The sequence below is a fragment of the Corvus hawaiiensis genome, chromosome 14 (genome assembly GCF_020740725.1).
Source record: "Corvus hawaiiensis isolate bCorHaw1 chromosome 14, bCorHaw1.pri.cur, whole genome shotgun sequence".
Classification (NCBI taxonomy): Eukaryota; Metazoa; Chordata; class Aves; order Passeriformes; family Corvidae; genus Corvus; species Corvus hawaiiensis.
In genome coordinates, this window is record NC_063226.1 from 15,800,481 (window position 1) to 15,817,371 (window position 16,891).

At 43.9% G+C, this 16,891-nt stretch overlaps 1 protein-coding gene across 4 annotated transcripts in view; it reads right to left on the minus strand.

Moving 5' to 3' along the window:
* Window positions 1–1,081: 1,081 nt before the first annotated feature.
* Window positions 1,082–16,891, minus strand: part of GPR50 (G protein-coupled receptor 50) — a 43,538-nt gene continuing 27,728 nt past the window's right edge. For 2 of the 4 annotated variants that reach the window (XM_048319131.1, XM_048319130.1), the window contains exons 2-3: window positions 12,194–12,258; window positions 1,082–5,650 (exon numbers count right to left, since the gene is read on the minus strand). In XM_048319131.1, the coding sequence (XP_048175088.1) occupies window positions 4,782–5,650; window positions 12,194–12,197 (873 nt within the window). In that variant the 5' untranslated portion in view covers window positions 12,198–12,258 and the 3' untranslated portion in view covers window positions 1,082–4,781. The remainder of the gene's footprint in view (window positions 5,651–12,193; window positions 12,259–16,891) is intronic. The other 2 variants (XM_048319128.1, XM_048319129.1) reach the window with 1 other exon arrangement.

The following is a 16,891-nucleotide window of genomic DNA, read 5'->3' on the forward strand; positions in this document are numbered from 1 at the left end:
GGGTTTTCCGGCAGCTCTGCTCAGAAAGACATTTTGAGATTTGCCACTATCATAAACAATGCTTTCAGTGTGTCACATCACCAAGCATTGCAGGCTTCACTGTAGAAGCAGCAGGTGAAGTCCAGTTCCTGTTGGAAAAGATTAGGAAAAAAAAGTAACAATACTGCTTGGGGATGTCATTGAACAAATAGTCCTTGTTCATTCAACACGTCTGCTCCATGGCTTTTCAGCAATTCTTTGGTTTAATGGATATTCTTTGTTTTACTGGATAGTCTCAGCGTCTAGTACCGTAACACCATGGCTATATGTGACATCTGGTTAGGAAACAGGAGCCTAAGTTGCAGTTACAATTGGACCCCTCCATACTCCCATCTTCCCTGCTTCACCACCAGCCCAGAGACTCCCCCAGAACAGCTCCAGTCAAGCCAGCACAGGAATATAAACGGGGCAACCTGTGGACAGAACCCATTGTCTGAAGAACTGAATGAGTACAGCAAAACCTGCCCCAAAACAGAGGTGGGGAAAAGAACACGAATAGAACACCGTGGATACAGCATCCTCGCAAAGCTCCGTGATGGAGACCAAATGTGTGTCAGCCCTCACTGTGCCTCCAGCCCAGGGTAACCCTCTCTGTCCCATCCCTTCCCTACAGCCCAACACCACCTTGTGCCCTGACTTGCGACCACCCCGGCTCCCACACCCTGCTGTTCACAGCTCGGCCGTGCTGTCCGCCCCAGGAAAGGGCAAAGAAATGGATATGGCAAACTCTGCTTCCATAGCACCTGAGGGACAGACATATGGATAGGCATGGAGAGGCACAGGAAAGACAAAGGGCTTTGAAGGGACACACAGTGAGGAGACCAATGGCTGTATGGAGAAAGTTTCTTCCCTGATGAGGAAGGCCAGAGTGCATCAGGCAGCTGGCTCACAGGCAGGTGAAAGAAAACATGTGGATCCAAGGAGATGTCTCAGATGCCCTGGGTCATTCACCTCCAGGTCTAAGCTGGGGTGCTCAGATATGTCTGAACTCAAGTATGTTTGTCAATTCAATCTGCTTTCTGGGAGCCAACAAAACCCAAGCTGATGTTCCAAATATTTATTAAAAAGTAACTGCTAGTGGAGAAAAAAAATCAGTAAGTAGTCCAATGGCAGATTTATTACATTTTTGACAGGTAAAGGGAATTAATCTATTTTATGAACAAAAATGGCAATAGGAAAGTATACTGAAGGATTCTCAATCAAACATTAAAATGAAAACAGCATGTGCAATACACATTTATATATAAATATATTGGTTACATTCTTTTTAAATAGATTAAACAACATTCATTAGCAACATCCAAAAATATTTCTTTGTGGCAAGAGATTCATCTTCCTTCACAGCAATACTGCCTCTCCATAAGTTTCCACGACAACGATTTTAGAGTTTGGGACTAGAATAGGTATTCGACACACCAGATCAAACCCAGAGCAAGTGATTTGAAACTAGTTTATATGAGATCTCAATGAGACTTAAGCCCAGATATGCAACAGGTGGAACTGGCAGAGTGTGATTTAAGATGTGGGATCTCATTGAAATCTCAAATTTGGATTAAAGCTAGATTCCCATAGGGAAGCTGTGACACTGCTCAGAATTCTCAGCTAAAACACACTTCCCTTTTTCTGTAAACAAATGCTAACAAAAATAAACTCTCTGTACCCTGTTAACCATTTCTTAACATAAAAATAAGAAGCTGCTCAGGTAGTTTTAAAATAAGTCAGTATAAAACTCTATCCTATCCTAAGTGCTGCCTCTCCCAAAGTGCTAACAAACGGCACAGTGTTTCCTGTTTGAGGCCACATTCCCTGCTTTCCATGGTTCATATTGCAAACCTCAGCTCCAGAAGGACTGAGCTCAAGCCTCCGACCATGGTGGCTGAATCAGCCCAGCCCTGGGCACCTCCCTGGGACACGCAGAGCCCTTCTGAACAGGTCGTGCCAGGGCTGTGCTCCCTGTGCTACCAGAGCCACCCTGCACCCACCGCAGAGCCATGGCCAGCCTGCAGGGTCTGCACTGCAGGGAGCTGCTCACACCCACCCTAGCACAGCAGGTACTTTGCCTGTCCCCTGCAGAGACCTGGGCAGGAGCTGGGCTCAGACCCTGCAGCAGAAGACAAGCAGATCATTTTGCATAGTTTGGTTGAGCGGTGACTCTGTGAGTCCTGGGGAGATGCTCTACCGTGCTCCTGCTGCTCCCATTCCTGCCAGGTGTAGCAGGGACTCTCACAGCTTGCCTGTTTGGGACCTCTTTGGACTTGGTTTGGTTCAAATACTTGCTGGCTGATAACTTTGGAGCCTGAATAAGAAATAGTGCAAATACAAGCTTAAAGAATAAAAAAACCCCAAACCATACCACATTACCTTCACTGAACATTCAGTTAAAGACACAAGAATCCATAAGACGAAACCCCAGTTTTGGGGTATTTGAGATATTTGGCAAACTTCCACAAGATTCTTCACAATTGTCTTTAAGCAGTACATTTCACTTGGCACTAGATGCTTCAAATTATTTGCTAATGTGATTCTAACTAACACTGTTGTAGCTAATGCAAATGACTTTGAAGACTAGTCATGGAACATGGGACATCTCCCTGGTGTGATAGGACAAACACTCTCTGCAGTTATGGATTCCTCAGTGCTTTTCTTATCCAAGTTTAACTCAAAATGATTTTGCTTGCATGGAATGGTGTGAATTCATCCAGGGTGGTTTTTCTGGAAGGCGAACAGACAACAGTTATTTCTGAGGGTCAAAATACCTTTATTTGGCCATGCTGAGGCAGATTAAGAGGCCAAAACAGAACTCAGTTTGATTCCTATTATGGGAGGCTGGCTGCAGTACATTTTAAAACAACAATCATCTGAAGTGGCTGAGATGTTCAAGTTTGAAACTTCCTAAGTGCCAGGGCACCCTATAAATGCAGGGCCCCCCTGGTACTGTAGTGACCTTCACCACATGGCAGCAGCAGCAGAGACACTCAGTCCTTATGGAGGCAACGCACCATGCAAAGTTCCTTGGCCCACTTCAGAAAGAGCCTTAATTTCTCTCAATTCCTCTTCCCCCCAAAAATCAGCAGAAGGGACATTCAGCAGCAAGTTGGGTTCAGAAAGCAGTGCACAAACGGCCTACTATCTTCACTAAGGATTAGGCACACAGGCTGCTCAGGCTCTGGGGAAATCCTACGTACCTCCATCTCCAGGCGCCTACAAAGTCTGGTCTCGGTGTTTCAGGGCTCAGCACTGGGAACTAGTTCTGCTTTGACTAGAACCAAAGAGAGAAGACTGCAGTCCTTCACCAGGGGCAGGGCTGCCTACTGTCCTTGTTAGACCCCCAGGGTTCAGACCTGCCCTTCTCCCTGTTGTGCCACTCTGCACACTGGCATCAAGGCAGGTGTGCTAACCTGAAGGTAGAGTTGCACCAGGGGAGTCCTACCTGTTGATTTAATGGGATTGTTTCAAAGCAGGAATCCACATATTTAAAACCATAAAGAGATGAATTCACAATGAAGCTAAGGAAACAAAGAAGTCATCATATTTACAGACAGCCGCTGTCACACACACACACACCCCTTTCATACTCCATTAAAGAAACAGCCTTATCTTTGCCCATGTGCTTGTGTCTAATGTGATACTCCAGCACTTCATGACATTGTTTCCAATGATACAGATAGCACAGTTCAGGCTTTAACAGAACTGATGCATAATTAGGCTTAAGTAGCTTTCGTCTCCCAGCTCCATGAGTTAATTACAGTTCTGTACGTGAATAAAATAGGAAAAAAATCTCCACTTTTTCTCCCATCAGCAAATTCATGTTCTGTGATGGGCAAAAGGAGGGGTTTTTGGAACAAACACTGCCTTCCCCTTCTCCCTTTGTCTGCCAGTGTCAATGTTACTGGAACTTAAAGCTGCAATCTGCATTACACAGATGGGACTCTGCTATGTTCATCTCTTTTTTTGTGATGTTCATGTAGCAGTGACTTTTGAAAGATGTTTGGAATTACTGCTGGCCATGACAGGATACTGCCTAAATTAGAATCAGGCTCCAAGTATCTTCCTGCAATTAGATTATGTCATATGCCATATTCTTACTCATGGCCTGGGAAGGAGAATGCAAGGATACTTAATATCTGTAGATATTCAATTAAAATGAGTGCGTCGGACACACAGTGGTCTGGCTTCTGCCTGCCTCACATCTAGCCCAGGCTAGCTCCTAAACGTTAAGAGGAAAGAAAAAGGAAAACACACACCATGCCCATACATACGCCTGCTGGCTAATAAGGTTACCTATCTAAAATGTAAAAAGCCATGCAGTTTACACTTTGTTTGATACAGTTTGGGTTAAGTTAATGCTAGAAAAATAGAATTCAGAAGGAGGGGAGAAAGGTTTGTGTGTAATAAATGGCAATTTTGCTGTCTCTTGAAGGTTGCATTTCAAGCATAACTGCATTTCTCCATGCACTCCGAACGCTTCCCTTTTCGGGTATTGGCATGCTTGTGGCAAAAGCAACCAAACCAATTAATTAGGCACACAGTGAAAGATGCCATATGAAAAAAAAAAGATTAGTCATTTCCATTCTGAAAATCCTTACTCAAAGCCTTGATGTCACAGCAATAAGCTAAGCATGAAAGGTTGCAGACTCCTTCCTTGCATGAGGGCAACACCAGCTGTGCAGTGCACACAGCTAGAAAGGCTCTTATATATTATATATACAACTGTAATCCAGAATAAATAGTACTGTCCTGACTCATAGGTGTATTTCAGCGTGGTTGTTGTTGGTTGTTATGGCTGGAGAATGCTTGCTTTTCATCCCTTCTGTCCCGCCCTTGGACACATCAATGAACAGCAGCCTGGGAGTCCACAGCGTCAGCAATATCCTTTTGTATTCCTTCCGAAAATTCTGGTTAAGAAGCCCATAGATCACAGCATTGAGGCAGCTGTTAAAATAGGCCATAAAATAGCTCAGGACAAAAAGCCATTCTGGAATGTGTGGCTGCACTTTGGAAGGATTAATCGAAACAGCTAGGCCAATAAAGTTTAATGGTCCCCAGCACACAGCAAAAAGGACGAAAACCACAAACATAGTCAAGAAGTTTCGGATGTCAGCTGCCCTGAGCTTCTGCTTGCAGTCTTGTCTCACCCGGTGTTTGACTTGAATCACCAAAATCCAGATCCGTAGGTAGCAAAATGTCACGACGGAGAGCGGGACGATGAAGTGAACCACCACCACTGTGATGGTGTACGATGTGCTCACCGTCTGGGCAAAGGTGCAGGAGTAAATCCGGGGGTCATACTGCAAGGAGCCAACAAAGAAGTTTGGCACAATTGCCACCACCGTGAGTATCCAGGTCAGGCAGAGATAGCAGCAGGTGTTCTTCAGGTTGAAGAGCTTATCGTACCGAAGGCTGTGGCAGATGTAGCAGTAGCGGTTGATTGCAATCGCCGTGATGTTGAAAATGGACCCGATGACACTTAAGCCCATCAGGAACCCACTTATCTGGCAGTGAACATTTCCCATGGTCCATCCATTGTGGAAGATGGCACTCAAGATCAGAGGGTACGGATAAACCGCAACCACGAGGTCTGCGACAGACAAGCTGACGACAAAGATGTTGCCTACAAAAAAGAAGAGACCATGAGAGGTTAGTGTAGGTCCAGCTGGACATCTTGCAACTCAGAACTCCTCTTTAGGCCTAAGTCTTCTCATGGGCTTCACTCTACTCTCCACTCAGAATTTGAAACCCTAGGAAATAAGACTGTGCTCTACTAGTGACAGCAGTGGAGAGTAACTAGGCATGATTGACCTGCATGTTCCTCCTTGGGAATATTCTAAACTGAAAGTGTTACCCTTAACTTGGCTATAGCTGGGGGTCAGGTACCTGTGGTCCTTTAAGTTATGTAGGAGAGAAGGATTTTGCTCTCCTTGTTAATCAGCCAGCCTGACTGTCTCTGACCATCATGGGCCAAAGGCCTATGATAGGCAGGTTTTGTTCTCAGTGGTTTATTCATTTCACTGACAGCAGTTGCACAGGAAAGGTCTCTTTTGTTCTTTTGCATGTAAGCAGGTATGCATTCATCAGAATTTCTGCACTGTTTGTGTTAAGGATTGTATGTTCTTCAAGGAAGCATGGTGCAACCAGCCTTGATGTGCTAATCTTATTTGGTCTATTTTCCTGCTCTTTTAAAGTTGTCCAGTGCAATGTGGAAGGTCAGTCACTCCTTCACTGTCTGGTCCTGGGCAGAGAATGTGGTTAATAAGCTGCAGTCAGCCATCTCTGCAGAGTATGTGCTGCAGGTTGTTCATTTAGGCTCTACAACAAAGAGAGTTGAGAGTCTCTGCAAGTATAAAATAATTTAAGCCTTGTTGGATGGAAAATGCTGCACTGTGTGGGACAACACCTTCCAGCTCCACTGTGTGGAGCAGCCTCCAATGACCTGGGTGACCAGTGACCTCCTAACAGCATTTACTGCTCATTTCACGAGTCTGGTGTATTTTTAGGAAGGCAAAAAGCCTTTCTGTTCAGTTTGCCAGTCAGCATAGAGGACTGCATGAAGAAAAGGACCTCGAGGTCTTGTGGGAACTGGTGTAACTACAGGACCAGCTATAATGTTGAAAAGGACATCTGTCAATACGCAGCATTTTGATGACCTCAAAGTGTCACTTCAGCAGGAGCTCAACACTTCAGTTCGAGGACAGCACACTAGAAAAAGTGGTTGGTTTTCCTAACTCTGCAACTTTCATGTGTATCTATAGTGGTGGGAAGGAAAATATTGCTAGACAGCAGATATATATACACACAGAGAGAGTATATATAGAGAATAGAGTTATGTGTAACACATTTAAGGTGTCAACACCTGTGCCCCTATGTGATACAGGCAACATCCCATCCAACTGATCACACCTGCATGTTCTCTTCAAACCCTCATATCCTGCTGTCTAGTAGAGTAGATATATATTTTAAAAAATACTTAAAAGAGGTATTTTTCTATGATATCCCTGAAAGGACTCTCTTACATCTCAATTCAACCAGGTCACAGGCTTTAGCACTTGGAAAATACACCCAAGGGCTGTCAGAAAGCATGGCTGCATTGCCGTTGCAGTTGGGTCATGGCTATGTTTGTGCCAACAAAAACTATCAGGACAAGTCAACAGTTCATATCAGGCCACTTCATGCTGACCGGAAAGCAGTCCAGACTGGAGAATAGCCCTAGGCAGTGTGGAGCTGAGGCAGCTGACACAAAGTGTCACTTAAAAATAAGTATTAGCAGAGGTCATGTGAAGTGCTGAAATCTTTTTAGAAAGAAATTTTACATACACAGGTTTACCACAGCACACAGCTTCTGTGTCTGCTGGGCCTCAGTGCTGCTTTCCTGCTGATTTAATAACTTACTGAGAGCCTTTTAAAATGCAGCTACTGAACCTGGTCCCCATATAATTAACTCCATTTATGCCCATTGTCAAGGACAGAACCAACTGTGGTCAGACTTAGTGATGCTGCAGGCACCCCAGAGAGGGAATGCTCTTCTGCAGCAAAACTTTTATTCACTTGATCAAAAATATGCACTTCAACACAAAGAAAATGTGCCCCCAGCACCAGAACTTCCTTTTGGAAAGCTTTTCTAAAATAATTTTCAAGAGAACAAAACACAGACAGAGAGGTATCAGCAATCCAATTTAGGAGACTTCCAGAGCATGCTGGAGACAGGCTCCACTAAATGGACTGTAACTCTCCCTCTTCACCAGACCTGTCCTACTTGGATACACACTTCTACACAGCCAGCCAGAAAGCAAGTCTCTGCCTTTGCTGGGCATGAAACAGACACATTCAACATCCAGTTCCAAACCAGGCAAAGCAGAACAAAGCTGAATATTCCCTACTTAAAACACCACATTTGTGGATTTAATCCAAAGCATAGAAAAACTGTAGGGAAAATTACTAGTCTCACTTCACTGCCAGCTGCTGGAAGAAATAAGCCGTCTCTGCTGGTCTTTCTTCACCAACTTGAATAGTTGGGAGGAAGTAAAAATATAAGGAAAAAAAATCTATAGAAATAATAGTCACAGGACGGACATTGCAGTTTGGATACAGTCCAAGAGCACAGTATTGTTGTGTATTATTTTGACACCAATTCATTGCATGTTGCTCCAGCAGGGAGAAAATGAGACGGTTTTATCACGAAAAGAATAATCTCCTCCACTTGGGGAGCAAAGCTGCCCTCCCCTGCTCTGTGCCTTCAACAGTACAGTCTCACCTCTCCTATCCACCAGCAGACATGGCCCAGGCAGGGTGCTGGGTGCCTGAAAATACAGCCAGAAAGGTTCATGCAGTACTATTTCACAGAAATAAACGCATCTTCCAGTTTATGTGGGAATGTGCTCAACTCCATCCTTTTCTTCTGGTGAGATGAAGGGTAAGGTCAGACCCATAAAACAGCCATTTGCAGGTCAGTCCTGGAAATCAGTGCATTTTTAATGACTGAGTACTGTAAAGACGGGGCTCATTGCATGCCACCAAAGCAGAACGTGCCCTTCAAAGTGTGGGAACTGGCTATTGGCTAATTATTAAAATAGGAGTAACTTGAGTTAAACACTGCTTTAGCCTTTCAGTCCCTGGTTTGCTATGAGACCACCACGTGCTGAGCCCTGCACCAACAGCTTGTGTCCTTCCCTTTGTAGGATGAGGTTGGACCGTCCTTCCCAAAGACACTGTAGAATGGGAAGCCATCTAATATGTGGCTTTTAGGGAAGGTGAAGAGCAGTCTCCTGCCAACAATCTTCATTATTGTGTTTTTTTACATTTCCCACTATAAAACAAAGGAGTCTGGCCCATAAATAATGCCAGCAGGACTTCATCTCCAGTTGAAATTTATCTGCTTCTGCAACACTATTTTCAGATGTATCTTTTTCTCTTTGTTGGCATGTGACTATATTTCCTTATTAGCTTTCACATTTTCCGTCCCTTTTTTAACTTCTACTTAGTATAAACTGGCTCATGTGCCACTGTGCTCCATTCCCCAGTTATAGAATCATACATGAAGAGGCAGGAATGGTGGAGAAAAGCAAGTGTGACACAAGGATACTGGTAATACAAACTTGTCCACATTTTCAGAGAATTTATAAATCCTTGTACATTACAGAAGTCCAACACAAAGCTACAGATTATAGAGGTACAATATACTGTTCACAGTATAATCCACAATTGTTTAGGGAAGAAAAACCTAACTCCAAACAATCTGAAACCCATCTGCAGAGCGGATTATAGGCACGTGCAAATTATGCAAAAGGGAATTTATCCCAGAACATCTCCTGCCCTAGCACTTCTATCTTTGAGTTCCCCCTCTGCTCCCATAAATCTATTTCTGCCCACTCCAGCAGTCTGCTCCTGTACTCCAGCAGTTCCCTAGCCCTACCTCTCATTCTGCCTGGATTATCCAACAACACGGATTATCCAACAACACAGGTTATCTGAGGACTTATTGTCAAGCCCTGGTTCTAGGAAATGTGAAAATACCTCAATGAATTCTGCAAATCAATAATCCACATACGTAAAAGTCTTCACTGGCAGGCTGCCCCAACAGCACCTGACTGTTGGGGAAGATGAAACAGGAAAGCCTTGGAAATATGATTGCCTGACAAAAGATTTTGGGAATATGAAAACTACAGGCAACATCGAAATGAAAGCCACTTTTGAAATACCAGGTCTTAGTTACTGAACAACTAGAAAACAATGGTATGGCCGACTGAAGTAATCCCCTCTTGATGGAACAATACCCTCTGCTTGCAAACAGGTCCAAGGGTCAGAGCAGACCCTACTAGCTCAGCAGAAGGGGTCCAAAGAGTAGTTTTTAGAAGTTAAGATGTAACACTCTATGGTAATATAAGAACTCTTATAGGCTGTATGTAAATGCTATAGGATTTGTATCTTGTATTAGATTGGTTAGTGACAATTAGAATATTCAGTGCAGAAGATGATTTACTGTATTGTAACCAGGACTTCAGACATTCTCTCTCTTCTATTCATTCTCATTCTCATTCTCATTCTCTCTTCCATTCTATTCTCCTGCTCTCTCTTCCACTCTTGCTCTTACACTCTCTCTCTCACCCGTTCACTCTCTTGCTCTCTTGGGCCTGCTCAGAGCTGAGTCTACCAGCTCTGAGCAGTGCCCCAATACCCACGCCCTTTACAATAAACCGGCTGTGTCCCAAGACCTGCCTATAGAGATCTCTCGTCTCCATCCGTCACCGTCTACGTCCGGCCGTCCCGACAGGACCCCAGAACCCCCGTAACCTACAGTCTGGCGCCCACCGTGATTGCCGAACCCACACCCAGAACCTACACCTGACTTTCATCCAAACAGGTATTGTTCAACAGAGATTAACTGAGCATCACTGTACAAACACCAGGGTCATTGGCACTGCCTGCCTCAAGAGGCTATTGGAAATCCCCTGGTGTCCAAGCTCCAGTTGCATAGATCCAGCCTCTCCCTACTTTTCCCACACAGCAGCTGTGGGCTGTCCTTTACAGACTGTGGCTTATGTATCCTGAACCTAGAACCAGGGTTAAAAGGTGAGGGGGGGAGAAGGAGATAAAATATTTTTCTGAAAGTGGTCACTTTTTGCACATCTCAAAATGTCCAAAACAAACACCCAAACCTCTTCTTTCTTTGTTATCCATATGAAGTTATTTTACATTCCTTGCAGAAGTATTACAGAACTACATAACTCTTTCCTTCAGGTGAACAAGAGATGCTCAATGCAACCTGAAGTTAGCACTGTTACCTGTACACCCAGTGCTGAAACTGAATTGTCCTCCTGAGTGACAGGATTTGCACCAAAGCAGAGACACAGTTGTGCAGATCAACTTCTGCTCACCTGGAACAGTCCAGCTCCAACTGAGCCTGCTGTCCAGGCTGCCCCTTCCTCCCACCCTCTGTGCAGGGATTCGAGTTGCTCCCAAATAGACAGTGCCCACAGCATTTTGAGGCAAACAAACCCACATACAACAGGCTCAAAGGCAGCAAGTGAGAAGCTGACCCATGAGCACAACGGCTGAGTGCCATGGGGCTGGCTCACTGCATGAGCAGTCACCTCGCTGTTCCAACCTCTTCCCAGGAGTGAGATCAGACCCTGGTGTCTGTCCAGCTGCTGCCAGATTAACTGACAGCTGTAGAAAAGCAGGTCTAAAAACCTGTACTGATAAAAATGTGCTGATACACAATAACAAAATGCTGAAAGTTTATTTATGCAGCTGGTATGTTTGCTGTGACTTCTTACTACTATAACTATACTATAAACCACAGCTTATAATAAAGAGAATCTTAAACTTTATGTTTGTTCATTCAGGTTTTATAAAAAAATCAACAGACTCAGATCTTCCAGATAAACAGGAATTAAGACACACATCAACCTCAGAGATATATATATATTGAGGTTCAGTAAACAATTTAACAGGCCATGACTGTAAAGCAAGCCTCCGACGACCACTTACCATAATCTAATACTCTCTGTTTAACCTTCCAAAGCTTATGCTCACTGCAAAACAGAAACAAAATGTACTGTTTGCTCCAAGCAAAAAAATAAACTCATAAAAAGCTTTATTCAGCATGCAACAAGACTTTATTAGCTGTGATAGCCTCTTTTTCTTGTTTGTTTTTACCTGCCACTTACTGTGTGATTGCTTGTATGTCACTAACCTCCAGCCTGCAGATGTGAAGTGTGCTCGGTTCTACAAACTAAGTGGCAGTTCATAGAAAACACTTCCAGATCAATTTTCTTCTTTTTATGACGTAAAGATACCATTGAGTGTGTGCAATCATATTGATCACGTACTGCTGTAATTAAGTGGATGGCAATGCTGTGGTGTTGGGGGATGCTGAGCCTGCAGCCCTCTCTCTGACAAGCATTTCTTATGTCACAAATTCTAAAGGGTCATTCCTGGGGGAGACAATATTTACCCCATCAAAGTGCATTAAGAACCATCCTTCTGTAGGGGAGTTGACCCATTGCACTGCTCCTTACAAGCTCCTGGCTTCCAGGGCAGTGTGAACACCACACACAATGGCACAGGAGGAATGCCAGACTGTTGTCATCTCCTTCCACCATTCTGATAAGCACTGATACATCTGATGTGCCCACACGACAGCCCAGTGTATACTTACCCATTTTGACAACTGAAAATGTTTGACAGGGAGGGGAGCACAAGTGAAAATCAGCAAAATTCTCACTGAGATCCAGGCAAAAGGAAAAAAAAAGAAGAAAGAAAAAGATTTGTTGTTCAATCCATTAATCCATAAATTTTAATTGAGGATTTTATTTGTGTATTTAGGGAGTATGTTCAAAGAGAGAATAAACAAAAGAAAGGAAAAGGCATTCAATTAATTATCTGTTATCATTACTCCATTAGGATTCAGAGGGGGATAAAGTGTGGTTTCCTGCAGTTAAACAGATAGTGCAGTTGGGCTGTCAGCTGCTCTCAAATCCTGACTGTGCTGCATAAAATTATACAGAGCGTAATAACAAAAAGGGCAGGAGGTATTGCCAACCCACAGCATCCTTAGGATACAATATTAGACAATGTGGAAATATCCAATTTAAGGACATTATGAAAGTCCTAAAAAATGCATGATACTCCAGAAGAATTTAACTCCTGAAAACAGTCCTTTGAGATCTATCTCTCAGTACAACCATGAAGCCACAGAACAGCAGTATGCTATGGGCTACCAACTGTTATCTGGTTTGCTGGCATCATTCCCTGTGGGAAAACTGTGGGCACTTGGAGCTGCTCCCTGCCTCGTGGCAGCCCTGCAGATGCACAGAGCAAGGCCAAGGCAGTCCCCAAAGCAAACTCTCCTCCTCTTCCTCTGCCTTCCTGTGGCCAGGCACTTATGCATCGCTTTGGCATCACCAGCTCCATGAGCCTTCTCATCAGCACATCACTACAGCTGGGAAAGCTGCCTTTCCCTCTGGACCTTTGAGAAAGACTTGCTTGCGGGAGGAGGAGAAAAACCTCACAGTATTTACTGTAGAAGAAAGGACCAGCCCCCTAGAGCTTCAATTACATTTGTTATGCACATTTGTTATTACCTTGGCTGATGGCTAAAGAATTGCTTACATTGTCAGGTGAAGGACTAGATTACTGGATTTTAGACTTTTAAGTCATGACCTTTTAATTGTCTTGCTGCCAGAACCATACTTGAGCCATGCCTTCAGCCACCCTAACTGAATGCAGCAAAGGGCAATAGTTGGCAGTGTTCACACTCCAGAGATTCATAATTTTCATTTGGCTAAGACCAGCCAGATTCACAGCCTTAGCTGAGCCCAGAAGTCTTGGAAATGGGCTGGAAAATACAGAACAGCCCTGTTTGCACAATTTTGTATCTTTCCTTATATCACTTACCATTACACCAGAAACAATGTAAAGGGGAGGATTTTTCTCTTGCTGTTACACAGATGGTAGCTGGACATTCACTCTCAAATGAATAAAAATTATTTTAATTACGTCTTCTTCTGAGCCCTTAAAAAGTGGTCAGCCCTCTTTTGGTACCAATGCAGAGCAACTTCCCCATCTTCAGAAATTCAAATACTTTCTAAAGAAAAAAGACATTTTAACACCATCCCAGGGAAACAGTGTTTGGCAAGTTCCCCTGTTACTACCCGTTAATCCTAACACATCCTGCTCACCTTGGGCATTCCTTCCTGAAAAGGTGATCTGAATATAGTATAAAGAAAGGGGAAATTACATAAAGCTGACATTTTACCTACCTTCAACATTTTTCAAGTTTCTAAAATACAATTCAATGTTCATTAAAGTGCCTTGTAATGACTTCTTCCTGTGTTTTCCTGGAAGTTCTGACCCTTCACATGAGGGAAAACCACAGTGCTGTAATTCTTATGGATTTCTAAACTTAGCTCTTGCTAGTGTGATGTTTTTCCTGGATGCAATTACGGCAACTGAATCTGCCAGTAATGGAGGAGGAGTAAATGGTGGTCTTGATCCAGCTCCTAATAAATACAAAAGAAGTGCTAAAAAGTGTCCTTTCTCATTATGTGCCCCAGATTTCTGTCATTTCACTGTTATATCCACCAAACCCATCACCTGCAGTAACACTGTGAGATAGTGAGCCAATCCACACAAAGTCTTGATTCCTCTCTGTATCAGTTCCAAATTCTTGGACTAAAGATGGACCTGGAAACACTGCCTTCACAGCACATCCCAGCAAGACTGATGGAGAGCAAGTGTCAGAGTCAGGAGGCCCTTGGGGCCACCCTCCAACTTGCCCAGAGTGAGAGGAAGCCTCAGCACCTCTGCTAGTGTCAGGTGACCTGCAGAGCCCCAGCTGCTGCATCTGACTGTACAAGGACAGCATGGCTGGTGGCTACCTACTCCCTAAGGCACCTTCTTGTGGGACACAGACGTCTTTGGGAGGAGTCTACACAAAACCCTATGCAGCCAGAGGCGAGTCCAGGTACCCAAACTAGCACCTGACACCCTGGATACCAGTGTCGCCCCCTGAATTCCAGCTGTTTACCTGCCTTTTCTACCTGAAATCCCTGCTGAATGGCACTATCCACATTCAGGCTGTGTAGGAAGCACAGGCCAATGCCCTTATGTTTACCCTCCCACACTGGCCACATGGGCACAGGGATGAGCTCTACCAGCACACATGAGCTCCAGGCCCATTATTTATCACCTGGTTTGTAAAGCGCTCTGAAAGAGGAAAGACCCTGTATAAACATAAATATTAATTATTTCCAGCATCCATTGAAATGACAAACCAACATCCATCCTCTCCCAGTCCCAGCAGCTGTACCGCCACCATTTGCCATCTGTTACTATTGTAGGAAAAAAAAAATATGTCAACTCAGGCTTAATCAACTTAATAATGCTCTTTTGCTACTGGTGTTGGTCAAAGTGTGTTCCTGGAAAGGAGCTGTGTGCAAGCAACCTATTCCTAGGCAGCTGTCAGGCAGAGCATACAGTCAGATAAGAACACACAGCTCATTTTAGTGATAAAAATCTTGTCTGACTGCCCTGGAGAGCCCTGCTGAACCATCACAGCTGAGCCCAGGAGCTGCTCCTGCTCCTCCCTGTGCCTCACCAGCACAGTTTGTTGACTAAACCTTAGTGCCAGCACCAGTCACTACACCCACGGATATCCACTGCAAAGGAGCAGATGCTACCCTGCCACAATTAACAGCTTGTCTTGACCTCCCAGCCTTGACATCCCAGGGATGAGTCTCTCTCCAGTCTCAGCTCTTCCTACTTAGTTGGTGAGAATGGGAGGTGCTTTTTTCTTTACAATTCTTTTGAATTGCATATGGAAATGATGAAGCTACTAAAAAAATAGTCACCACACAGAAATGTTTCCATTGATGAAGGCCATTTAGCATTTAACTCATTCTGAACCAATTCGAGGTTACCTAAATGAAGGCTTGGGTGTTAGAGCAGTAGCTGGGTGATAATCACCTGTGCTTCTGCACAGCATTTGACACTAGAGTTAGGAAAAAGAAACATAATTTGGATCCAAATTATTTCCAAGGTGATAGCCTAGTTGTAGGCTGCAGCACAGTCCTAGTATGCCTTACAGTGAGTCCTGTGCTGCAACTGATTGGCTTTTCTTCAGAAGACCTTAACATATTTTTTCGAACAAAAATACCCACGGGGTAGATCATAGAATTCCTTAGAGCCCATGTTTTTTTCTCTTGTGGCCTCACACTGAACCTAGCAATGAAGCAGGTACAGCTACAGTATGTACACACAGTGGAGATGAGGCTGGAAGAGAAATGGTGCCATGAGGGACAGGAAAGCAGCACAACTGAGGGCAGCTGTCCATAGTCAGTCCTCCAAACCCAGCATCCAGCCCCATGGCAATGAAAAAGGTTGATATACCTGAATTACTGTTCATCCAACCTTCACAATCTGCTAGGAAGAGGAGTAATATTCCTTACAAAACAGATGGGCAAAGAAAGACCACCAAGATGTGATGGCTTCATCAAGACTATGTGAACCGTGAGAGACATAGTGCATGCAAGTACGAGAAAAGAAAGTAAAAGAAAATCTGTTCTGGACCTCCTGGTTCATTCATAACTATTTACTAAACCCATTGGAAATGGAGAGTTACTTTCACCTGCAAACACTTTAGGGACTCTGATACAATTACGTCGGCAGAAGTCCAATGCAAACAGTTAAAATTGGTTCAGTAAGAATATAATGATACTGGAAAATAAAAAAAATTCTCATGTCCTCATTTTCCCAGAAAGGAGTCCAAAAAACAGTGTTTCCCAGAACATCAGCAAAAGTTTCACTCCAGATATTCCACAGGGTTTACAGAACTCATGTCAAGCCTGGGTACAGGATGAACAAGAAACGATCGATAATATGAGAAACTTGGACTAGGGAGTCCCAAATGTATTGCTGGATGGCATCTGCTTCTGTTCTTTTCCTAATGACTTATGAAACTTAATCATCTTTGAAGTGCTATGTATGGGTCTATAAAAGGAGAAAAGATGTTTTTGCAGTAAAGTCCAGAATAAATCTGTTGCAATGTGAGCCTGTGTGACCAAATGGTTCAAGTGGGTGCGCTCTAACACTGATCTCAATGGGAATCTAGTGGTGGATAATACCCAGGTGGCTTGAAGGCAAGTAAGACTCCACGGGACTGTGACACCTCAATTACTGGAGGAACTTAATGAAGTAAGTAGTCAGACTTATAGGCAGCAATACACACTTTCAAGGGTAGATCTCACACTTGTGGATAATATTTGATGAGGCTGGCAGACACTTCCACTATCAACAGCTTCCAGTAGAACAGCATTGCTGGATTCTGCTCTTATACAAACTACGTTTTGCCCTCAGC